Source organism: Hyla sarda, chromosome 12 (genome assembly GCF_029499605.1).
Source record: "Hyla sarda isolate aHylSar1 chromosome 12, aHylSar1.hap1, whole genome shotgun sequence".
Lineage (NCBI taxonomy): Eukaryota > Metazoa > Chordata > Amphibia > Anura > Hylidae > Hyla > Hyla sarda.
In genome coordinates this window covers 71,159,651-71,186,026 of record NC_079200.1, presented here as the reverse complement: position 1 = coordinate 71,186,026, position 26,376 = coordinate 71,159,651, and the positions used below count along the sequence as shown (strand labels likewise).

General features: G+C 47.5%; 1 protein-coding gene across 3 annotated transcripts in view; it reads right to left on the bottom strand.

Moving 5' to 3' along the window:
- Positions 1–423: 423 nt before the first annotated feature.
- FAM110A (family with sequence similarity 110 member A) overlaps positions 424–26,376 on the bottom strand; it is a 116,560-nt gene continuing 90,607 nt past the window's right edge. The window contains exons 1-2 of one of the 3 annotated variants that reach the window (XM_056549195.1): positions 5,424–5,829; positions 424–2,254 (exon numbers count right to left, since the gene is read on the bottom strand). In XM_056549195.1, the coding sequence (XP_056405170.1) occupies positions 1,139–2,131 (993 nt within the window). In that variant the 5' untranslated portion in view covers positions 2,132–2,254; positions 5,424–5,829 and the 3' untranslated portion in view covers positions 424–1,138. Of the gene's footprint in view, positions 2,255–5,423; positions 5,830–26,376 lie in introns of those variants that run through there. The other 2 variants (XM_056549196.1, XM_056549197.1) reach the window with 2 other exon arrangements.

Sequence of the window (26,376 nt, the reverse complement as noted above, 5' to 3'; positions counted from 1 at the left end):
TTGAGTATTCCGGATGTTTGTCATTTGGTGGACATCATACAGGATTTTGCAATGTTTCATAGGACTAAAAAGGTAAATATACTGCATAACGTATCCAGGATCATGATTTGGATGACAAGTTCAACTCTGCTACATCTAGGACACAAAAAAGGTTCATCAATAACACTGGCCTAAAACCGCTACTGAAATTCTGTAGAGATGAGCGAACTTACAGTAAATTCGATTCGTCACGAACTTCTCGGCTCGGCAGTTGATGCCTTATCCTGCATAAATGAGTTCAGCTTTCAGGTGCTCCGGTGGGCTGGAAAAGGTGGATACAGTCGTAGGAAAGAGTCTCCTAGGACTGTATCCATCTTTTCCAGCCCACGGGAGCACCTGAAAGCTGAACTAATGTATGCAGGATAAGTCAGCAACTGCCGAGCCGAGAAGTTCGTGACGAATCGAATTTACTGTAAGTTCGCTCATCTCTAAAATTCTGCTTTGCATTGTGCTTTTTCTCTCTAATACAAACCACTAGGCTATGTAAGAAGACCCTGCTGTATTGTACACAGAAGTAGGGATCATTTGGCTATGCCAGTGTTTCCCAACCAGAGTGCCTCCAGCTGTTGCAAAACTACAACTCCCAGCATGCCCGGACAGCCTTCGGCTGTCCGGGCATGCTGGAAGTTGTAGTTTTGCAACAGCTGGAGGCACCCCGGTTGGGAAACACTGTGCTATGCCCTGGAGGGTGCGCTGCAGACTCCAGGCTCAGTTACTATACAATGAGCATTAGGACCGACACCTGCTCGGAACTGAGAAAAGCAGATTCAAGTATGTCAGCAGAGCAGGGGGTGAATGGGTTAACGCATAACATCTGTATGTTGTGCTTGTCTATGGTTCATCTCGCATGCTAGATCCAAGACGGGTAGGCACTACTAGTCTCAGCACGAGCATTTGGCTTGGTCTCCATACTATTCAGCGTTTATATCTGATTTCTCCTAGTTGCAAAACTACAACTCCCAGCATGCCCTGACAACCGGAAACTATAGTTTCGCAACAGCTGAAAAGGTAGGAGGCCAATGGTTTGTATCTGTAACACTATGAAGCAAAGTCTATAGTACTCCCAGGCAGAGAGATGGTCTCTCGTGAGGTCCTCCTGCTACGCAGACAGTTTTTGGACCTCTTTGGCTTGCCGTAATCCATACAACCATTTGATAACCCTGGCGTTCCGTTCAATGATTGAAATCCCATAAGGAATACGTGTAGTCGCTGAGGTTTCTTCGGGGGTGGCTGCGCTGACCTGGGATTGAGCGTACTCAGAGCTTTCGGCACTGACGCTATGGAACTTGACGGAAACAATATCGGAGCTCGCCCGCACAAAATGCTCCGCTCCAATGTTGGAAACCTCCCCAGGGTCCAGGCCGCAGTAGTTGAAGAAACGTTCGAGGTCAGCACTGGCCCGGGAGTAGCGGTCACTCAGGTCAGACTTGGAACGATGTAGAAGAGTTTGTTTTTTACCTTTCTCGCTCGGGGTACCAGTGGGCGAGCAGAGGGGGCTGCCGGAGGAGAGGCACGATTTAATGGGGGACTCGGCCACTGGGGTGATAAGGATATCTGGACAAGGAGATGGATGCAGCGTGTCACCAGGGCGAACGTCCACTCTGCGTACAGCTGTTGTGCTGGGAGTCCGTTGGCTGACCGGCGTGCCTGGGGTTGATGGATTCTGTGGCTTTTCCATGTCTTGCCAAGGCACAATATCTGCCCGAGGGGAAGTCAGAGGACTGTCACAAATGTTTATCAAGTTATTCAGAATCTCCAGATTGAGGGACTTTTTGGCTCCTCGGTTTTCTCCCCTAGTTGCAGTTGGGGAGCCCCTGCGGTTGGGGGTCAACAGCACCCTCCGAACACCTGGGGAGAAGAGCGGCTGCCGGGATAGTGGGGGCCTGATGGGCTCTTGCTTGGTGCTGACCACTTGTTTGCTTTTGACGTACTTGGCTTTATCGGCCTCCAGTCTCTCAACTGCACTGGGCTTCCGAGCTCCGTTCTCCATCTGTCGTCGAAAATATTCCGGACCTTTGTTAAGGATACGGAAGGGCATCACGGAAGTAAGCGGAGCCCCCATCCCTGTGGACTGTAACGTGCCCACTGACATGGTGGCGATTCTTCAGCTATGTTCAGTCTCTCAGTTCTTTTCTGTATGGTGACGGTAAATCCTTACATCCCACAGTCCACCATGCAGCGTCCGGGAGGGAAGAGACTCGAAAAACAGCTCCTGCTGGATAAAAGTAAAGAACAGGAGAGACAATATTAGCTCATCTCGCTCCTGGGTAGTTTACAAGTGTTTGCCGGTCTGACAGCATCGCACACAAAGCCACAGGCTGCAGCAGAGGGAGGGCCCGCTCCTCACATTCACCGTACAAGCCCTCCACCCTCTCCTGCTCCTCTCGCCCAATCCCTGCCATGGTCACCTCTTCAAACTGTGCAGCTCCCACCCACCCTGTGTGGCAGTTTTGGCAGCAATGCTACCAGCAGCTATCCTGCACCTCCCTCCTTAGATAGAGCCCCCCTTGTAGACATCTGTCCCCCAGTCGCAGCTTCATGGCTGGAAAATTCCACTCTGGGAAATCCTGGATCTTTATTGATCTGGTTGCACTATGAACCGGAATTATCTATGTATGATCTAAGGATTGGCAGATGGCACAGCGGGGCAGTGTATATTTATAGGACTTCTGTAACTTTACCAGAGCAGCCTCTGGCACTACCCAGCAGCAGGCACCCCACATGCACTGCCCCCTTCCAATATTCATCACAGTGGGTAACAGCCCATTGTCACATGACAGGGCACAGCAAACTGCTGCTAATAGTAGGGGGGCAGCATCACCAGGGCAACTGGTGACCCAAATTACAAAAAAGCCTTTCTCTGGGAATGGGGGCTGGTGCCAGAGCCGCTTCTGCCACCTCCTCTAGGGAGATAAGTGCTGCTGGAGGGAGGGTCGGCTCAATCACCCGGGGACTATCACAATGACCTGTCCATCAGGTTGACACAGGGAAAGGGAGTGGTGGGTGGGGGAAGGGACAGCATCCCAAAAACAGAAAGGAGACAATCATCCCCTCATGGCCACAAAAGAAAGTGAAGGAGAAGAGGGCAAAGGGTTCAAATCCTAGAATATCCACACACAGTGCCCTAGTCTACACAGCAGTGCCAGCCTCTACTGCAGCTACCCATCTACACAACCATGCCATCTCTCACTACAGCTCTCTACTTGGCAGTGCCAGTCCTCACTGCAGATACCTTCCTACACAGCAGTGCCAGCCCTTACTGTGACTATTTACCTACACAGCAGTGCCAGCCCTTACTGCTTCTATCACCATATACAACGGTGCCAACCTTTAATGCAGCTACCTACCTAAACAGCAGTGCCATCTCTTACTATAACTACAGTGAAATCTCCCTTAGTGGACACCTCCCATTTGGGGACACCTCCCAATAGCGGACAGTTTTTAATTCCCCGGCAGAATCCTATAGGACTTAATGTATTTGCACCCTCCGAATAGGGGACATTCCCAATAGCGATCATGGGCACACCTAGTAAGGGACAAAACACTCCCAATCGGGGACAATCAGGCTTATGTGCCGCCCTACCTTGTACACAGGGCTGCAATCAGGGGGTACAGCCAATACCCCAGTAAGTGACTTGAGTTCCCAGGGGCCCCTGGCCCCTGCTGGACCCCCCTGTAGCAGCCCCAGCCCAATCATCCCCCCCCCCCTGTGCCCACTCATCCCCCCCCATGTCAAATCATTCCTCCATTCCCTCATCCCTGTTTTTCTTTTTACCTGGCCAGTGATGCTCCTCTGCACTGCACTCAGTGAAGACAGTGGCAGCCGTGAGCAGTGGCGGCTGCCCGAAGTGACGAGTGACGCTCCTCTGCGCCTCACTCACTGAGGGCAGTGGAAGCTGCCCAAAATGCTGGATGACATATGGAGCGTCACTCGTCAGTGCATTCTGGCCAGGCAAGAAGAACAGGGGGATGAGGGAATGGGGAAATGATTTGGCATTACTTTTCCCAATTAATATCGTCGAGATTTTTTAAAGCCTTATTACAGTCTATTCACATGTACAGTATTTTGCGCAGATTTGCTGCGCAGGATTTTCTGCTGCAGATTTCAATGTAAACTGAATGACTGAAAGCTTGAAACCCTGCGCATCAACGCTAACAGTGCAAAATTATTTATATTTAGCTTCTTATTACACTCTGGAGTGAGTACAGGACAGTATTCTACCATTTAGAAACATTTAGAAAGCCTTTTTTTTTTTACCAATAAGGGACGTCTCTATATAGTGGACACTTTATTTCCCATGAGTGTTCACTATTGGGAGATTGTACTGTACTTATATAGCAATGCCGGTTCTCCCTGCAGCTACCTACCTACAAAGCAGGGCCAGTCCTTATTCAACCTATTTACCTACAAAGCAGTGGCAGCCCTTAATGCAGCTACCTACATAGCAATACCCGCTCTACCTGCAAATACCATTAACTGTGGCTTTTGAACTACACAGAACTGCCAGTCTTTACTACAGCTACCTACTTACACAGCAGTACCACCTCTTACTACTGGTAAATAGCAGTGCCCGCCCTTATTGAAGCTACCTACCTGGCACTGCCAGCCTTTTCTGCTTCCTGCCCAGTGACATGATACAGCTACCTACCTAAAGAGCAGTGCCAGCACTTACTATACCTAGTTAAGTGCCAGTGTTTACAGCATCAAGCTGAACAGCAGTGCCATCCCTTACTGTACCTACCTACACAGCAGTGCCACTGCTCATTACACCTAGCTAAACAGCAATGCCAGCCCATACTGCACCCACCTATAAAGCAGTGCCAGCCCGTACTGCACCCACCTATAAAGCAGTGCCAGCCTGTACTGCACCCACCTATAAAGCAGTGCCAGCCTGTACTGCACCCACCTATAAAGCAGTGCCAGCCCGTACTACACCCACCTATAAAGCAGTGCCAGCCCGTACTACACCCACCTATAAAGCAGTGCCAGCCCGTACTACACCCACCTATAAAGCAGTGCCAGCCCGTACTGCACCCACCTATAAAGCAGTGCCAGCCCGTACTGCACCCACCTATAAAGCAGTGCCAACCTGTACTACACCCACCTATAAAGCAGTGCCAGCCTGTACTACACCCACCTATAAAGCAGTGGCAACCCGTACTGCACCCACCTATAAAGCAGTGCCAACCTGTACTACACCCACCTATAAAGCAGTGCCAGCCTGTACTACACCCACCTATAAAGCAGTGCCAACCTGTACTACACCCACCTATAAAGCCGTGCCAACCCGTACTGCACCCACCTATAAAGCAGTGCCAGCCCGTACTGCACCCACCTATAAAGCACCCACCTATGAAGCCGTGCCAGCCTGTACTGCACTTACCTACACAACAGTGTCACCACAACCCCTACTGTTGCTACCTGTAGACACCAGTGCAGTCGCAGCCCTCCTCTTACCTTTGGAGGTCACATCAGAGTCCTCACATAGCCCTCAGTGCCTCTTTCCCAGCCTGTGGCCTCCTCACCTGGATCTCTGGTGCCTCCACCCCCTACATCTCAGCTCTGCACACCTCTTCCTGTTTGACTAATAGTCTCCTCCAGCATTTAACTATTGACAGTCTGGCTGACACCCATATGCTGAGGTGTGACTATTCCCTGGATGCTGTAAACTGTTTATGTCATTTTAGCACCAAGATGTTTTATAATAGGCAACAAATTTCACCAGCAAGCAAATTGTATGGTATATCATGGGGATTTCAGGACTTGACCGCCACATCTGAACACACCCTAACCCAGTGGTCCTCAAACTGTGGCCCTCCAGATGTTGCAAAACTACAACTCCCAGCATGCCTGGACAGCCAACGGCTGTCCAGGCATGCTGGGAATTGTAGTTTTGCAACATCTGGAGGGCCACAGTTTGGGGATCACTGCCCTAACCAGTACAATAGTGTCAGTGATATCAGATGCTATGCTCTTCATTATCCCTGCAGCACTGATAAGGTCATTTCCAAGGACTGTGCAGGGGTTAAATGAAAGTCTCAGGGAAATTCCACTGTCATAATGATAACAATGATACAGTATAAAAACTATGAACATAATAAGGAAAGACTGACTGTACTCAAGAGCTGACAGACAGAAGTGCAATAGGTCAAAGACAATTACTGGGGGTAGATGGATATAGACTGTATAATAAAATGGGATACATAGACAGATAGATACAACACAAAACAAATAAACACCCTAAAAAACAATAAAGATGCCAGCGACCCAGAACTGATCAAGGTCCTCCTTTAAAAATAACAAAAGTGTTGCAGGATGCCAAAATTCTGTACAAAACAGTGCTTCTTCTATTCCATCATATCTCAGCAAGTGACATTTTAGTCCTCTCTATGGGACCATTAAAGTTAATGTTTATTCATAATAATAAATGCTGTGGCTGCCCCCCCCCCCCCCCACCAATTTAAAGTTAAGAGTTGTGCTGTCATTATTGGGGGAAGCGGGAACCAGGTTAAAAAGGGGGTTTTAAGGTCTCAGCTAGAGATGAGCGAACTTACAGTAAATTCGATTCGTCACGAACTTCTCGGCTCGGCAGTTGATACCTTATCCTGCATAAATTTGTTCAGCCTTCAGGTGCTCCGGTGGGCTGGAAAAGGTGGATACATTCCTAGGAAAGAGTCTCCTAGGACTGTATCCACCTTTTCCAGCCCACTGGAGCACCGGAAAGCTGAACTAATTTATGCAGGAAAAGTCATCAACTGCCGAGCCGAGAAGTTCGTGACGAATCGAATTTACTGTAAGTTCGCTCATCTCTAGTCTCAGCAGTCTGAAATGCTGCAACATGTTTCAGATTAGATAGATAGATAGATAGATATGGGATAGATAGATAGATAGATAGGTAGATGATAGATAGATAGATATGAGATAGATATGAGATAGATAGATATGGGATAGATAGATGATAGATAGATAGATAGATATGGGATGGATAGATATGAGATAGATATGAGATAGATAGATATGGGATAGATAGATAGATAAATGACAGATATATAGATATGGGATGGATAGATAGATATGGGATGGATAGATAGATGATAGATAGATATGAGATAGATAGATTTGGGATAGATGATAGATAGATAGATAGATAGATAGATGATAGATAGATATGGGATGGATAGATATGAGATTGATATGAGATAGATAGATATGAGATAGATAGATATGAGATAGATAGATATGAGATAGATAGATAGATAGATATGAGATAGATATGAGATAGATAGATATGGGATAGATAGATAAATGATAGATAGATAGATATGGGATGGATAGATATTAGATAGATATGGGATGGATAGATAGATAGATAGATGATAGATATGAGATAGATAGATATGGGATAGATGATAGATAGATGATAGCTATATATGGGATGGATAGATAGATATGGGATGGATAGATAGATGATAGATAGATATGTGATAGATAGATATGGGATAGATGATAGATAGATAGATAGATGATAGATAGATGATAGATAGATATGGGATAGATGATAGATAGATAGATAGATAGATATGAGATAGATAGATAGATGATAGATAGATAGATAGATAGATAGATATGTGATAGATGATAGATAGATAGATAGATACACTATTCACAGGAGAGCAGCACAACCAAAGTAGAAATTAGGTAACCGGTGCCAGCTGTGTAGGAGCCTTGGCGAGAGGATCCCAACATAGATATATCCAAATAGGCAGCACACAAAAGGTAGGTGAAAAAATAATGGCAAAATGTATTGCATCATTCCAGTGTACATGGAGCAATGTTTATGCGGCCTCTCGCCGCCATTCTCAAGATAGATAGATAGATAGATAGATATGGGATAGATAGATGATAGAAATGAGGAGGAGAGATAGATAGATATGAGATAGATAGATATGAGATAGATAGATAGATAGATATGGGATAGATAGATGATAGAAATGAGGAGGAGAGATAGATAGATAGATAGATAGATAGAACTCAAAGTGATGAAGCCAATGCCAATGCAGGTGCTGCCAACGTCCATACCCCATCCAAGTCCTCTCAAAATAGGCAAACAATAGCACAGGATCTTGAAAATGGTCCCAGTGAGGAACTTAGACATTACTGCTGTGACACGAGTCAATAAATGTGTGCCTAGATAGATAGATAGATGGATACATAGGGAAATCCGCTACAACTTACGCTACCATTCCCTTCAATAAGTCAACCAGAATTCTGTAATAGGGCCATATTTGCAGATTGCAGAAGTGAATAGTAGCATGACTTGCAGCAGATGTAAATGTACCCTAAACAACATTTTTACCTACATGATATAAAGAACACAGTTTAATTTTTTTGAACTATCTGGGAGTGCTGCAATTATTTTAGTTTAGATAGGTAGATAGATATTGAATAGGATGGATGGATGGATAGATAGATTGACAGATATGAAATAGATAGATAAATAGATAGATATTGAATGGATAGATATGGAATAAATAAATAGATAGATTTACTAAGGCGCCGTATCTCACGCTGGTCTTAACCTCTTAAGGACCCATGAAGTATGCATACGTCATGTCTTTTCCTGGTCTCCGCCGCTCACCCGGCGGAGATCGGAAGCGGATCCCTGCGGAAATCCTTCAGCAGGGATCCAGGGCAAAACGCCGAGGGGGGCCATGTAGAGAAATCGCCCTTGCGATCTGCGGCGATACTGGGCTGATCGGGTCTCTGGGACCCGACCGCCCGGTAATTTCGCATGATCCCGGCCAGGACCATGCTGAAGACTAGGAGCGAGGTGGCAAGACTTCCTCCCGTCCTGCCCGGCCCCTGGAAGTCCGGAGAGGACGGGAGGAAGACCGGAGGACGCGGCGGGGGACGGGGGAGTGCTGGGGCCCGGCCCCGGTACTTACCTCGTCCCTGAAGACCCGGATCCCGGCAATGAAAACGGCGGCGGCGACAGGTGAGTGGATCTTCAGCCATGGTCGGGCCCTTTACAGTAATGCACGTCGCCGTAAAGCGACATGCATTGCTGTATTGGGACCCTGTATACTACAACTCCCAGCATGCCCAGACAGCCCTTGGCATCTGGGCATGCTGGGAGTTGCAGTTTTGCAACATCTGGAGGTCCGCAGTTTTGGGACCACTGTGCCCTTCCAGATGTTGCAAAACTACACATCCTCAGCATGCCCTTACTGTCCAGGCATGCTGGGAGTTGTAGTTCTGTAACATCTGGCCCTTCAGATGTTGCAGAACTACAACTCCCAGCATGCCTGGACAGTTTTGGCATACTGGGAGTTGTAGTTTTGCAACATCTCGAAGGGCACAGATTGGTAACCACTGTATTAGTGGTCTGCAAACTGTAGTCCTCCAGATGTTGCAAACTACAACTCCAAGCATGCTGGGAGTTGTAGTTCGGCAACATCTGGCTCTAAAGATGTTGCCGAATTATTACTCCCAGCATGCCTGAGAATGTTTGGGAGTTGTGGTTTTGCAACAACTGGAGGCACACTGGTTGGGAAACATTGTCTGTTTCCTAACTCAGTGTTTCCCAACCCGTGTGCCTCCAGCTGTTGCAAAACTATAACTACACTGATAGACTGTGCATGCTGGGAGTTGTAGTTTTGCAACAGCTGGAGGTCCCCCCCTGTGAATGTACAGGATACATTCACATGGGCAGGGGGCTTACAGTGAGTATCAGGCTGCAAGTTCGCGATTCAGCAAATTTTGCGCGGCAGCTCAAACTCGCAGCGGGGAAACTCGCTGTAATCCTCCGCCCGTGTGACTGTACCCTAAAAACACTACACTAACACAAAATAAAATAAAAAGTAAAAAACACTACATATACACATACCCCTACACAGCCCCCCTCCCCTCCCCAATAAAAATGAAAAACGTCTGGTACACCACTGTTTTCAAAATGGAGCCTCCAGCTGTTGCAAAACAACAACTCCCAGCATTGCCTACCAGCCATTGACTGTCCAAGCATGCTGGGAGTTTTGCAACAGCTGGAGGCAGCCTGTTTGGGAATCACTGGCGTAGAATACCCCTATGTCCACCCCAATGCAAATCCCTAATTCAGGCCTCAAATGCGCATGGCGCTCTCTCACTTTGGAGCCCTGTCGTATTTCAAGGCAACAGTTTAGGGTCACATATGGGGTATCGCCGTACTCGGGAGAAATTGCCTTACAAATTTTGGGGGGCTTTTTCTCCTTTCACCCCTTATGAAAAGGTGAAGTTGGGGTCTACACCAGCATGTTAGTGTAAAAAAAATAATTTTTTACACTAACATGCTGGTGTTGCCCTATACTTTTCATTTTCACAAGAGGTAAAAGGGAAAAAAGCCCCCAAAATTTGTAATGCAATTTCTCACGACTACGGAGATACCCCATATGTGGGCGCAAAGTGCTCTGGGGGCGCACAACAAGGCCCAGAAGGGAGAGTGCGCCATGTACATTTGAGGTGATTTGCACAGGGGTGGCTGATTGTTACAGCGGTTCTGACAAACGCAAAAGAAACAAAACCCCACATGTGACCCCATTTCGGAAACTACACCCCTCACGGAATGTAATGAGGGGTGCAGTGAGAATATACACCCTACTGGTGTCTGACAGGTGCGCAAATAAAAAAATTTGTACAGCCCACTGTTCCAAAGATTTGACAGACACCAGTGGGGGGTAAATGCTCACTGTACCCCTTGTTACGTTCCCCAAGGGGTCTAGTTTCCAAAATGGTATGCCATGTGGGGGTTATTTTGCTGTTCTGGCACCATAGGGGCTTCCTAAATGCGACATGCCCCCCAAGCAAAATTTGCTCTCAAAAAGCCAAATATGACTCTTTCTCTTCTGAGCATTGTAGTTCGCCCGTAGTGCACTTCAGGTCAACTTATGGGGTACCTCCATACTCAGAAGAGATGGGGTTACAAATTTTGGGGGTATTTTCTGCTATTAACCCTTGCAAAAATGTGAAATTTGGGGGGAAACACATTTTATTGAAATTTTTTTAATTTTTTTTTACATATGCAAAAGTCGTGAAACACCTGTGGGGTATTAAGGCTCACTTTATTCCTTGTTACGTTCCTCAAGGGGTATAGTTTCCAAAATGGTATGCCATGAGTTTTTTTTTTCCTGTTCTGGCACCATAGGGGCTTCCTAAATGCAACATTCCCCCCAAAAACCATTTCAGAAAAATGTACGCTCCAAAATCCCCTTGTCGCTCCTTCCCTTCTGAGCCCTCTACTGTGCCCGCCGAACACTTTACATAGACATATGAGGTATGTGCTTACTCGAGAGCAATTGGGCTACAAATAGATGTATACATTTTCTCCTTTTACCCCTTGTAAAAATTAAAAAATTGGGTCTACAAGAACATGCGAGTGTAAAAAATGAAGATTGTGAATTTTCTCCTTCACTTTGCTGCTATTCCTGTGAAACACCTAAAGGGTTAAAATGCTGACAGAATGTCATTTTGAATACTTTGGGGGTGCAGTTTTTATAATGGGGTCATTTGTGGGGTATTTCTAAGATGAAGACCCTTCAAATCCACTTCAAACCTGAACTGGTCCCTGAAAAATTGTGATTTTGGAAATTTTGTGAAAAATTGGAAAATTGCTGCTGAACATTGAAGCCCTCTGGTGTCTTCCAAAAGTAAACACTCGTCAATTTTATGATGCAAATATAAAGTAGACATAGAGCTTCAAAGTTAGAAAAATGCAAAATTGTCACATTTTTCATCAAATTTTGGGATTTTTCACCAAGAAAGGATGCAAGTTACCAAAAATTTTTACCACTAAGTTAAAGTAGAATATGTCACGAAAAAACTATCTCGGAATCAGAATGATAGCTAAAAGCATTCCAGAGTTATTAATGTTTAAAGTGACAGTGGTCAGAGGTGCAAAAAATGGCCGGGTCCTAAGGTGTAAAATGGCTGGGTCCTTAAGGGGTTAAAGGAGTACTCTGTTGCTCAGCATTTGGAACAAACTGTTTCGAACGCTGGAGCTGGCAGCTGGTGATGTCATAGCCCTGCTCCCTCATGATGTCACGCCCCACCCCCTCAATGCAAGACTTGCATTGAGGGGGTGGGGTGTGATATCATGAGGGGGCGGGGCTATTCCATCACAAGCTGCCAGCGCCGGCTCCAGCGTTCGAAACAGTTTCTTCCAAACGCTGAGCAACAGAGTACTCCTTTAAGTATAGTTTTTCTGTTGTACATCTCTGCAGATTTATTGTCTGTGCAATTCCAGGGAATTCCACTGTATTTACATCAGGTCACTGATGTACAGCTTAATAAATCTGGCAGCCATCGCTACCACGTCCCCTTGACACCTTGTGGTGAACACCGGTTGAATGGCGGGACCACAGGTGTTGCGGTGAGAATGGTGGGATTAGATGTTATTAACCCCAGGGGTCGGATGGTATTAACCCCAATGTGTTCGTGACGCCAGTGTGGTTTTCGGGTTCTGGAACACCACACGCCCGGATTCTCCGCTATCACATGGGCTAGTAGTGAATAAAGAGTCCACTGGGGGTAAACTGAGGCTTTACTGAATAGAAGACAGCTTTAGGGCCTCCAGATGCTGAACACTTGTCCTGAGATCTCTGGTAGCTGCTTCAGCAAAGACTTGTTCTCAGCAGCAGGTGGTAGAGCTAAGAGAGTGATGTAACTGCGTAACATGTGACCAGCTTACAGACACAGATTATTGAGACCTCCACAGGTCCTGTATACTATCTAGACACAAGGATCCTGTTTATTCTCTTAAAGGCACATATGCCACATTTAATACATTAACAGGAGAACAAGGGGAGCCCCCAGGTCACTGAGGGACTAAATCTGACAGGGCCTACAGGTAGTACAGGAACGTGTACCTGTACTGGGACATCACAAACCCCCTCGCTTAACATAAGTTGTCCTCGACATAAGGTTTTGTCAGGCTTGGGAAACTAAGTGGGAGTGGGGCCATATGCAGTCCTGAGGCATTTTATGCACAAACGTCCATTTCAGGCTGATGAAATAACAGACAACATTAGAGTCTTTGTATAATAGTCCATACATGCTCTTTTGTACCATGTTTCTCTGAAAATAAGACCGGGTCTTATATTAATTTTAGTCACAAAAAAACACACTACGGCTTATTTTCAGGGTAGGGCTTATTTATTGACGGTATGTACATTGAACAACATGTTGCGGGTTGCCTGCGGTAGCTGAGTGGTTAAGGCACACACCCGTATCCTGTTCGTAGGACGCCAAGAATTGTGGTGACCACAGGTTGAATGGCGGGACCACGGGTGTTGCGATGTGAGTGGTGGGATCAGATGTTAGTACCCACGGGGGTCGGATGGTATTAACCCCCTATGTTTTCGTGACGCCAGTGTGGTTTTGAGTTCCGGAATACCACACGCCCGGATTCTCCGCTATCCCACGGGCTAGTAGGGAATAAAGAGTCCACAAACAGTTATGGGTAAACAGAGGCTTTACTGAGTAGAAGACAGATGTAATTATCTTCACAGCTATGGCCAGAATTCCCAGAGATGTGACCAGTACCCAGAGGACCTTGCAGCTTGCTTGATCAATACTTGTAATAAACTTGACTTTGACTTGTAATTAGACTTGACTCGACTATGTGCAGGACTTGATTAACTTCAATGACAGCAGACATAGACTTGGGACTTACTGGAGACACTTGTAGCTTTGTGGCCTCCAGATGCTGGACACTTGTCCTGATATCTCTGGTAGCTGCGTCATCAAAGACTTGTTCTCAACAGCAGGTAATAGAGCTAAGAGAGTGATTTAAAGAGGGCCACCCTTTATATAGTGGGGGGCTGGACTAAAGCTCATTGGTCAAGCTGTGGGTCATAGGATTTAGCTGGTGCTCTCTGGGAGTACATGTTGCAATAAATCATGTAAGTGCATAACATAACATGTGACCAACTTACAGACACAGATTCTTGATACCTCCACAGGTCCTGTATACTATCTAGACATAAGGATCCTGTTTATGCTCTTAAAGGCACATACACCACATTTAATAAATTAACAGGAGAACAAGAGGAGTCCCTGCAGGGGAGCCCCCAGGTCACTGAGGGACTCTACCTAACAGGGCCTACAGGTAGTACAGGTATGTGTACCTGTACTGGGACATCACAACCTCACTTGTCCCACTTTTTGAAAAGGGGCAAGCGTGGCAAAAAGCCACAATTTTTTGTGCAACTAAGCATTGTGCAGAATTACCAACACCAGAAACCTGGCGTAAGTACGTAAATTCCCCCCTACAGTGTCTAACCTCAAGGCCAGTTTCAGATGAGCTAAATTTGTGTTCATTTTAGTGCCAAACTGATGGAATCTATGAAGCTTTCACTTCGGATGTGTCACGATGCCGGCTGGCAGGAGGTGGATCCTCTGTGCCAGAGAGGGATTGGCGAGGACCGCGCTAGTGGACCGGTTCTAAGCCACTACAGGTTTTCACCAGAGCCCGCCGCAAAGCGGGATGGTCTTGCTGCGGCGGTAGTGACCAGGTCGTATCCACTAGCAACGGCTCACCTCTCTGACTGCTGAAGATGCAGAATATAGGCGAGGTACAAGGGAGTAGGCAGAAGCAAGGTCGGACGTAGCAGAAGGTCGAGGCAGGCAGCAAGGATCGTAGTCAGGGGCAACGGCAGGAGGTCAGGAACACGGGCTAGGAACAGACAAGGGAACGCTTTCACTAGGCACTAAGGCAACAAGATCCGGCAAGGGAGTGCAGGGGAAGTGAGGTAATATAGGGAGTGCACAGGTGAACACACTAATTGGAACCACTGCGCCAATCAGTGGCGCAGTGGCCCTTTAAATCGCAGAGACCCGGCGCGCGCGCGCCCTAGGGAGCGGGGCCGCGCGCGCCGGGACAGGACCGACGGAGAGCGAGTCAGGTACGGGGACCGGGGTGCGCATCGCGAGCGGGCGCCACCCGCATCGCGAATCGCATCCCGGCTGGAGGCGGGACCGCAGCGCACCCGGTCAGTGGATCTGACCGGGGCGCTGCAGCAACGAGGATGAGGCGAGCGCTCCGGGGAGGAACGGGGACCCGGAGCGCTCGGCGTAACAGTACCCCCCCCCTTGGGTCTCCCCCTCTTCTTGGGGCCAAAGAACCTGAGGAAAAAAAAGTCAATTTTTCCGTGATGAGGTCCGATGCACATTAGGAGGGGTTCTGTGCGGAAACGCATGAGACAGTCCAATCTTTCATTGTTAATACAATAGATGTAGAGGGGTCTGGCGAGACTGGTCACGGGGACGTAGAACCTGTTGATGAGAGAGGCCAAAAATTTTTTTCCTGCAGATCCGGAATCCAAGAAGACCATAGTAGAGAAGGAGAAGGTAGAGGCAGATATCCGCACAGGCACAGTAAGGCGTGGAGAAGCAGAGTTGACATCAAGAACTGTGTCACCTTTGTGCGGAGTCAGCGTACGTCTTTCCAGGCGGGGAGGACGGATAGGACAATCCTTCAGGAAGTGTTCGGTACCGGCATAGTACAGGCAAAGATTCTCCATGCGGTGTCGTGTCCTCTCTTGAGGTGTCAAGCGAGACCGGTCAACTTGCATAGCCTCCGTGGCGGGAAGCACAGGAACGGATTGCAGAGGACCAGAGGAGAGAGGAGCCGGGGAGAAAAAACGCTTCGTGCGAACAAAGTCCATATCCAGGCGGAGCTCCAGACGCCATCCGGAAGAACGCATGTCAATGCGAGTGGCAAGATGAATGAGTTCATGTAGGTCAGCAGGAGTCTCTCGTGCGGCCAGAACATCTTTAATGTTGCTGGATAGGCCTTTTTTAAAGGTCGCGCAGAGAACCTCACTATTCCAGGACAACTCGTAAGCAAGAGCACGGAACTGAATGGCGTACTCGCCAACGGAAGAAACACCCTGTTCCAGGTTCAGCAGGGCAATCTCGGCAGAAGAAGCTCGGGCAGGCTCCTCGAAGACACCACGGACCTCAGCGAAGAAGGACTGGACTGTGGCTGTGGCAGAATCATTGCGGTCCCCATCAAACTTGTCCGGCAGGGACAAGCAGGGGTTAAGAACGGCCGGTTGCTGCGGAGGAGTTGCAGGAGCCGGCGGAGGAGATGGTTGTTGCAGCTGTAGCTGTGACTGAAGTTGCTGTATCTGCGGCAGCAGCTGCTGTGACTGAAGTTGCTGTATCTGCGGCAGCAGCTGCTGTAACTGTGACTGAAGACGCTGTGTCTCGGAGATCAAGTATGCCAGCTGTTGAACTCGTTGGGCGATCTTTACGCCAAATTTGTCCGGCAGGGACAAGCAGGGGTTAGGAACGGCCGGTTGCTGCGGAGGAGTTGCAGGAGCCGGCGGAGGAGATGGTAGTTGCAGCTGTAGCTGTTGCTGTATCTGCGGCTGCAGCTGCTGTATCTGTGACTGAATACGCAGTGCCTCGGAGGTCAAGTATGCCAGCTGTTGATCTCGTTGGGCGATCTTTAGGGCTAGCTGGGCGACCAGTGTAGGATCTTCAGCGGGATCCATGGCCGGATCTACTGTCACGATGCCGGCTGGCAGGAGGTGGATCCTCTGTGCCAGAGAGGGATTGGCGAGGACCGCGCTAGTGGACCGGTTCTAAGCCACTACAGGTTTTCACCAGAGCCCGCCGCAAAGCGGGATGGTCTTGCTGCGGCGGTAGTGACCAGGTCGTATCCACTAGCAACGGCTCACCTCTCTGACTGCTGAAGATGCAGAATATAGGCGAGGTACAAGGGAGTAGGCAGAAGCAAGGTCGGACGTAGCAGAAGGTCGAGGCAGGCAGCAAGGATCGTAGTCAGGGGCAACGGCAGGAGGTCAGGAACACGGGCTAGGAACAGACAAGGGAACGCTTTCACTAGGCACTAAGGCAACAAGATCCGGCAAGGGAGTGCAGGGGAAGTGAGGTAATATAGGGAGTGCACAGGTGAACACACTAATTGGAACCACTGCGCCAATCAGTGGCGCAGTGGCCCTTTAAATCGCAGAGACCCGGCGCGCGCGCGCCCTAGGGAGCGGGGCCGCGCGCGCCGGGACAGGACCGACGGAGAGCGAGTCAGGTACGGGGACCGGGGTGCGCATCGCGAGCGGGCGCCACCCGCATCGCGAATCGCATCCCGGCTGGAGGCGGGACCGCAGCGCACCCGGTCAGTGGATCTGACCGGGGCGCTGCAGCAACGAGGATGAGGCGAGCGCTCCGGGGAGGAACGGGGACCCGGAGCGCTCGGCGTAACAGGATGATCAGATCCACGACTGACCATGACACAGACACAACAATGCGACCATATTATGCTCATCAGAAACCGAGCTTAGACTGTAACCATAGATCTGCTCCATAGTGTTTAGCCTTTTAAGGCCATGTTCACATAGTAATTTCTCCTTCCAAAAAATCTGCCATGGATTTTCACTTTAAATAAAATGGATTTGGCACTGGATTTGGATGCAGTTGAGCCCCATTCAATGGAGATAATCCATGTCCTGGCTACCAGGCAGATTCCACATCAAAGAACTGACATGTCACCTCTTTCTTTTTCCGCAACATGGACTTCAGATCCACAGTGCACATTCATATTAAAAACAATCAGAGGATGATTCCACACAGATATTCTTTATCGGAATCTGCTTAAAAAAAAAAAAAAAAAAATCCTGTTAACAAGACCTTAGACCTAACATTTGTGGTGTATGACATGGTAACTGCAGCAATGCTACTACACTGCCCCAGATGCCCACTACTAATCACCTGCTATGGCTTTAAGAGCCAGGTAGGTATACTGTAAATTGTGGGTGTACAACAAGCTCTAACATGTATATAGTGTATGAGCAGCCACTCTGAGAATAAGAGATGTTGCTCCATCTCAGGGAAGGGCTGACTGACTCAGGAGCTCCACCTCAGCACCAGACAAAGTGTAGAGACAACACAAAATACCCCAAGAACACACAGGTCACCATCAATGTGGCACGTGACAGGGAATTCAGGTCAGATCCAGCTCCGGGAACCTACTTAATAACTTGTTTTGAAAATATAAAAACTTTCCTGGTAATGAAAATGTTTTATTATGGGGACAAGTAACCGTCGGGTGTAGTATCCGAACCTGTGCCACCCTGAGTCAGCACAGGACAAAGTCATATCCTGGATCCGTCATCCTGAGCTGAAATGTCTGGACTTGTAGCTCAATCTAAAGTCATAATGTAGTGATGACGTTATCAAAAATCTATATCTATAGCTGGTATACGGTATATATCTCCTGTATATAGTGATATGGACCATGCTGGTATAACCTGGGTATATACTGTATATAATTATATATGTACAGCTGGTATACGGTATATATCTCCTGTATATAGTGATATGGACCATGCTAGTATAACATGGGTAATAATTATACACAGTGATGGCTGTAAATGTTGGCACCCCTGAAATTTTTTCTAGAAAATGAAGTATTTCTCACAGAAAAGGATTGCAGTAACACGTTTTTCTATACAGTGGTCCCTCAACATACGATGGTAATTCGTACCAAACGAGCCATCGTTTGTCGAATCCATCGTATGTTGAGGGATTCGTGCAATGTAAAGTATAGGAAGCTGTACTTACCTGTCCCCGCTGCTTGCGATGGTGTCCCCGCCGCTCCCGATGGTGATCCCGGGCCTCCGCTGGGCTCTTCTGGTCTTCTCCGGTCCTCCGCTGTCTTCTACGTTCCTCTTCTGTCTTCTCCGGTCCTCTTCTGTCTTCCGCAAGGCCTTACTGGGCCTGCGTAGCGACGTCATTACGCCGCTGCGTACGCCATTCCTATTGGATGACGTGCGCAGCAGCGTATTGACGTCATCGGAGAGGGCCGAGAAGACACCGGAAGACCGGCGCTGGACCCGGAGGGCACCCCGGAGCACCGTGGAGGGGTAAGTAATACTTACCGCACCACACGGGGAACATTAAGCTGCTATCCGGCAGCAGCTTAAGCATTTGGCGCTGCCGGATAGCACTTAATGCGATGGCCCCGACATAAAAAAGCATCGTATGTCGATGCTGACATCAACATGCGATCGGGGGGTCACTGTACACATATTTATTCCCTTAGTGTATATTGGAACTAAACCAAAAAAGGGAGTCACCTAGAGCTGGGCGGTCTGACCAAAAATGTGCATCACGGTATTTTTGTAAATTATGTCGGTTCCACTGTATTTAACAGTATTTACACCCCCCCCATCATCATGTGACCCGTGGGCGCTGCTTCCCCCCCCCCCCCGGTTTATCAGCCCAGTGCTGCGCTGTCCCACACATCGGGGGAATAATCATACGTGACCCGCAAGCGCTTTTCTCCCCCCCCCCCCCAAAAAAAATAATTATCAGCCGCTGTACTGTACTATCCTGATATATAAACCTACAAAAAATCTACCTTGAATAATAAAATAAATGCAAGTGCAAGGTAATGATGAACAATTAATTATCTTTATTACACAGATAATGATACAAAAACTGAAAACCCCTTTTTCCCATTAACCCATAAAAGACATATACACATGAGACAATGTTAAAACAATGGATGGGGGAACATCCTGGAGATGTTATATCACAATGGTTGTAAAAATGCACACATTTGTGCATAGTGCAGCATATAAATTGGGCAAAGTGCAATGTGCAGCATAGCAGCATTTACCATGGTATAATAACCAGCAGCAATATAAAATAAGCCATACCGCAAAAAAGAGAGAAGGCACACAGTATGCACCAGGATGTCCCCCCCACCTCACACTCCGACGCGTTTCGCCAAGCTTCCTCTGTACTATCCTGAGCCCGGGCACTCACCTTCTTCCTATGTTCCCCCATTGCTCCGCAACCGGCCTCACCGTCCCACCGCTGCTCTTGCTGCTTCCTTGGGATGGGAACGTCACAGAGCCGTCAGCCTATCACCGGCGGCAGTGATGTCCTGCCTCGGCCTGTGATAGGCTGAGCGCACTGTTATGTAAGAAACCGGCCGGTGATAGGCTGATGGCTCTGTGACGTTCCCATCCCCAAGAAGCAGCAAGAGCAGCGGTGGGACTGTGAGGCCAGCTCCGGAGCAACGGGGGAAAGTAGGAAGAAGGTGAGTTAAGGTTTATTTTGTTTACTTCTGAAGCCCGGGCTCAGGATAGTACAGTACAGAGCAGCGGCTAATAATTATTTGAGGGGGGGGGGGGGGGAGAGAAGCACCGCTCGCGGGTCACATATGATCAGTCCCCCGATGTGGGGGGCAGCACAGCGCTGGGCTGATAAACCGGGGGGGAGCAGAACAGCGCCCGCACTGCTACCTGAAAACAGATAATAAGGAGAGAAGTTCACTTAGTCTTTGCATTGTGTGTCTGTGTGTATCACACTAAGCATGGGCAACAGAAAGATGAGACGAGAACTGTCTGAGGACTTGAGAACCAAAATTGTAGAAAAATATCAACAATCTCAAGGTTACAAGTCCATCTCCAGAGATCTAGATTTGCCTTTGTCCACAGTGCGCAACATTATCAAGAAGTTTACAACCCATGGCACTGTAGCTAATCTCCCTGGGTGGGGATGGAAGAGAAAAACTGATGAAAGGTGTAAACGCAGGATAGTCCAGATGGTGGATAAGCAGCCCCAAACAAGTTCCAAAGATATTCAAGCTGTCCTGCAGGCTCAGGGAGCATCCGTGTCAGCGCGAACTATCTGTCGACATTTAAATGAAATGAAAGCTATGGCAGAAGACCCAGGAGGACCCCACTGCTGACACAGAGACATAAAAAAGCAAGACTACATTTTGCCACAATGAACTTGAGTAAGCCAAAATCCTTCTGGGAAAACGTCTTGTGGACAGACGAGACCAAGATAGAGCTTTTAGGTAAAGCACATCATTCTACTGGTTACCAAAAACGGAATGAGGCCTGGAAAGAAAAGAACACAGTACCTACAGTGAAATATGGTGGAGGGTCAATGATGTTTTGGGGTTGTTCTGCTGCCTCTGGCACTGGGTGCCTTCAATGTGTGCAAGGCATCATGAAATCTGAGGATTACCAACTGATTTTGGGTCGCACTGTACAGCCCAGTGTCAGAAAGCTGGGTTTGCGTCCAAGATCTTGGGTCTCCCAGCAGGACAATGACCCCAAACATACATCAAAAAGCCCCCAGAAATGGATGGCAACAAAGCACTGGAGAGTTCTGAAGTGGCAGCAATGAGTCCAGATCTAAATCCCATTGAACAACTGTGGAGAGATCTTAAAATTGCTGTTGGGAAAAGGCGCCTTCCAATAAGAGACCTGGAGCAGTTTGCAAAGGAGGAGTGGTCCAACATTCCGGCTGAGAGGTGTAAGAAGCTTATTGATGGTTATAGGAAGCGACTGATTTCAGTTATTTTTTTTCCAAAGGGTGTGCAACCAAATATTAAGTTAAGGGTGCCAACAATTTTGTCCAGCCCATTTTTGGAGTTTGGTGTGACATTATGTCCAATTTGCTTTTTTTCCTCCCTTTTTTGGTTTAGTTCCAATACACACAAAGGGAATAAACATGTGTATAGAAAAACATGTGTTACTGCAATCCTTTCCTGTGAGAAATACTTCATTTTCTTGAAAAGTTTCAGGGGTGCCAACATTTACGGCCATGACTGTATGTACACAGGTTTAAGCTCTATCTTCCCTGTTTTAGAAGAGCTTACAGTTTAAACTGTTGGGATATAAATAATATTTTGGGCAGGTAATCATATGTAACATTGTAATACTGTAGGGAGTGTCGTGATGTTTTAGCTCCTCATTTTCTAACCGGTGTTTAATGATTTCATAGATATTCCAGTCAGGCTAAACATAGGAGCCTTCACCTGGAATCATGCCTACAATTGGCCTCCAGCTGATAATTAGAAGTATTTTTATTAATGACCTCAGACTATAGACAGATATATAAAATGCTAACACTAGCAGGTTTTGGATTACAATGTCCGCCTTTGATGGCACCACTATTTACATATTTTATAGAGGAAGGAATACAATAATACCAGTCTTAATTTCGCAATATATTTCGCAACTTGTTTTGTTTTTGGGGGTTGCTTTGCTACTTCTGGCCTGTAGGTGACAGTATATGCAGTTGTTTTCTATATACTTACACTGTAAATAAGGACATCTAGATCGCTTTCATTTCAAATGCTTGAAGTTTTTATCTGTCTATTGTGGTTGTTTTTTTTCTTTTTTTCAGGATTTTTGTTTTTTTTGTTTACTCATTCTGTGTAGAGTGGATCCCAGGAGCCCAAGTATACATTAATTACATTGTAACAGACGGCTGCTGTGAATAGTATTAAATTGTGGTGAATTTTTTTAGACTCTAAGGTTACGTTCACATTGAATAAATTGCTCAAACTCTGCTGGCAGAATTCCGTGAGCGGAGATTCCATCTGGCGGCCGCTGCAGAAGTCCTTTGGTGATAGGACCACGCCGCCCTGTGCCATCACCATTGACAGCAATGCAGTGCTCGCGGAATGAACAACGAAATTCCGCAGTGTGAACGGGTCCCTGGAAGATCCATTCACACAAACGGTACAGGGCAGTTTTCTGACGCGCAATTCCGCACAAAATTCTGCTTAAAGGGGTACTCCGCTCCTAGACATCTTATCCCCTATCCAAAGGATAGGGGATAAGATGGCAGATCGCCGCGGTCCCGCTGCTGGGGACCTCGGGATTGCCGCTGCGGCACCCCGCCGTCATTACTGCACAGAGCGAGTTCGCTCTGCACGTAATGACGGACAGTACAGGGGCCGGAGCATCGTTACGTCACGGCTCCGCCCCATGATGTCACAGCCCGCCCTCAATACAAGTCTATGGGAGGGGGTGTGGCGGTCGTCACACCCCTGCCATAGACTTGTATTAAGGGGGCGGCCCGTGATGTCATGAGGGGCGGAGCCATGACGTCACACTGCTCCATCCCCTGTATCGCCCGTCATTACGCACAGAGTGAACTCGCTCTGTGCAGTAATGACAGCGGGGTGCCGCAGCAGCGATCTGACATCTTGTCCCCTATCCTTTAATAGGGGATAATATGTCTAGGGGCGGAGTACCCCTTTAAATTACCCACTGGGAACATACCCTAAATGTACAAAAGAAGATATTAAGAAAATAAAAACAAAAAACTACTGTGGCTTCTTCTAGGATCTTTAAGGGGTACTCCGGTGGAAAACTTTTTTTTTTTCAAATCAACTGGTGCCAGAAAGTTAAACAGATTTGTAAATTCAATATATATAAAGACAAAAGAGGAGAGAGCACTCAAAGGGCATATATCACCTGGACTGGAATACGACTAAACCCCGGTACCTATCTTCGTATCTCCTGTGGGGTGCACACATACAAGCATAAAGTATCGGAAAAATTCAATAAAGAAATTCGTAGGTGCACTCACCGCTCGGCGGAGACAATTGCATGTCGGGGTCCGGTTCATGGGGAGATGGGTATCAGCATAGGCGCTGGAAGTGTGGAGCTGGAAAGTGGAAAACTTTTTTTTTTTTTTTTTATTCAACTGGTGCCAGAAAGTTATACGGATTTGTAAATTACTTCTATTTAAAAATCTTATTCCTTCTAGCACTTACCAGCTTCTATTTGCTCCACAGGAAGTTATTTTCTGACCACAGTGCTCTCTGCTGACACCTCTGTCCATTTTAGGAACTGTCTGGAGCAGGAGAGGTTTTCTATGGGGATTTGCTCCTACTCTGGACAGTTCCTAAAATGGACAGAGGTGTCAGCAGAGAGCACTGTGGTCAGGCAGAAAGGAAATTCAAAAAGAAAAGAACTACCTGTGAATCATAACGGCAGATGAAAAGTACTGGAAGGATGAAGATTTTTTTTAATAGAAGTTATAAACAAATCTGTTTAACTTTCTGGCACCAGTTGATAAAAAATTATTTTTTCCCTTTAATGTCAGTAAGTTGCAAAATAGTGATAATAATAGGTTCAAGTAAATACAATTTTTTTTATTTGTCTAATAAACTTGCGCCCCCTTGTGGAGCCCTAAGCAGCTGCCTAGCCCTGTGCTCCACAATACATTTAATATTGTATCGCTGTACACTTGACACCTTCACCAGATGGCACTCTGGCCATGGCCAGGCCTGGCACCTAGATGGGAATGTAGGTGGCAAGGCTTGGTCTTAGGCTAGGTTCACACTGTGGAATTTCTGGGCCTAATTTCTGCCGGAGATCGAGTTGGCAGCACTAGGACCGCGTGGACTACATTGCCATCCCCATAGATGGCAATGCATTTCTGAGCAGATCTCCCAAAAGATCCACCCAGAAATGCATTGCAGTCTATGGGAGCAGCAATGTAGTCTGCTCGGTCCTAGCGCCGCCTGCTCATTCTCCGGCAGAAATTCTGCCCAGAAATTCTGCAGTGTGAACCTAACCTTACAGAGTAGTGGTGTCAAGAGACAAGGGCTCCGGTTCATGATCAACCTCTGATATTTGAATTCTAAGTGTGTCCTAAGGACATGGTTACAGTTAAATACAACTATCTATCTTTTATTATGGAGTGCACTCCTAGGACCGGGCAGTGGTCGTCTTTTGTCAGGAAACACCTGTCATGATGATTCTATTGTTTCCTGTTGTCTCCATGAAAACCTTCAGTCACACAATTGTATCTCTGCCAAAATCTAATTAGCGACTGACTGTCTAAAAAGACGCCTGACTGCGACTTCCATGTGATCCCTTAAGGATCTGCACCACAGTGTCCAGCAGAGAATGATGGGAGTAGATGACAACTGCTCTGAGATCTACATGACAAAAGACCCTTTGGGTTAGGTTCCTGTGCAACATGGTGTTTAATTTATATAGAGATGAAAAGCAGGGTGGCACCACCCGTATCGGTACAATATTAAGCCCAAAAATTAGTACGTTAGTAGGGGAGAGCCGGGAAAAATAGGGGTGCGCATCAAGCAAGAAAAAAGCATTCCATAAATAGAACAAAAAAGTAGAAATTCGATGGCACTTGAGTGCCATCGAATTTCTACGTTTTGTTCTATTTATGGTGTTTAATTTATCTCTATGTGATCCAACAAAATTAATGTGATCCCACAGCAAATGTGATCACGATAGCGAGGATACCCGGCCGGCAGTAGAGACGTTCCGGAGCGACGGGGACACGGCGACAGCGATGGAGCGACATCCAGGGCAGCGGTGACGGGTCCGGAGCGGCGGGACACGTGAGTATTAACTCCTATGCAGTGGTCTTCAACCTGCGGACCTCCAGATATTGCAAAACTACAACTCCCAGCATGCCTGGACAGCCGCTGCCCTGGATGTCGCTCCATCGCTGTCTCCGTGTCCCCGTCGCTCCGGAACGTCTCTGCTGCCGGGTATCCTCGCTCTCCGTCGCCGCCATCGCGTCGCTACGCACGCCGACGCACGTACGCGACAACGTGATGACGAGGAAGGAGAGCGCTGGCCATACAGGGGATCCCTGAACGGAGAAGACACTGAGGAGGCAGGTAAGGTCCCTCCCGGTGTCCTGTAAGCACTAACCTGGCTATTCAGTCAGGCTGTTCGGGACCGCCGCAGTGAAATCGCCCAACTGAACAGCCGGGTTAGTGTCACTTTCCCTTCAGACGCGGCGGTCAGCTTTGATCGCCGCGTCTGAAGGGTTAATACAGGGCATCACCGCGATCGGTGATGTCTTGTATTAGCCGCGGGTCCCGGCCGTTGATGGCCGCAGGGACTGCCGCAATAGGGGTGTATTCGCCGTATAAGACGCACCGACTTTCCCCCCCCCCAGTTTTGGGGAAGAAAAAGTGCGTCTTATACGGCGAAAAATACGGTAAATGTGCGAGCAGCCGTAGGATGGATGTGTGGTAGACTGGGGGATAAAGCCTTGTGGTGTGTAGGGTAGTTAGGGTGTTGCTGTTCAGAATAGTAAAGGGCGCTGTTAATCTTTGTCACTCGTGACGCCAGGGTGGGGGTTAAATTCTGTAATCTCGATAGGCCTATTGCCACCCTTCCCAAGAGCAATAGGTGAATGTAGAATAAAGGATTGTCCACAACCACTGTTAAATGAAAACTTGCAGGAACTTTTACTGAAGAATTTCTGTACATGCAGCAATAGTAACAGTCCAGATAACAGAGTCTCTATAGATATAGCTGAGCAGCAGCGATTGACAGTTGGTTGGGATCAGATAAGGTAAATTCAGCTTCTTGGGGATTTTGTAGCATAGATCCGCTGGATTTAACCCCTTAAGGACCAGGGGGTTTTCCGTATTTGCACTTTCGTTTTTTCCTCCTTACCTTTAAAAAATCATAACCCTTTCAATTTTGCACCTAAAAATCCATATGATGGCTTATTTTTTGCGTCAACAATTC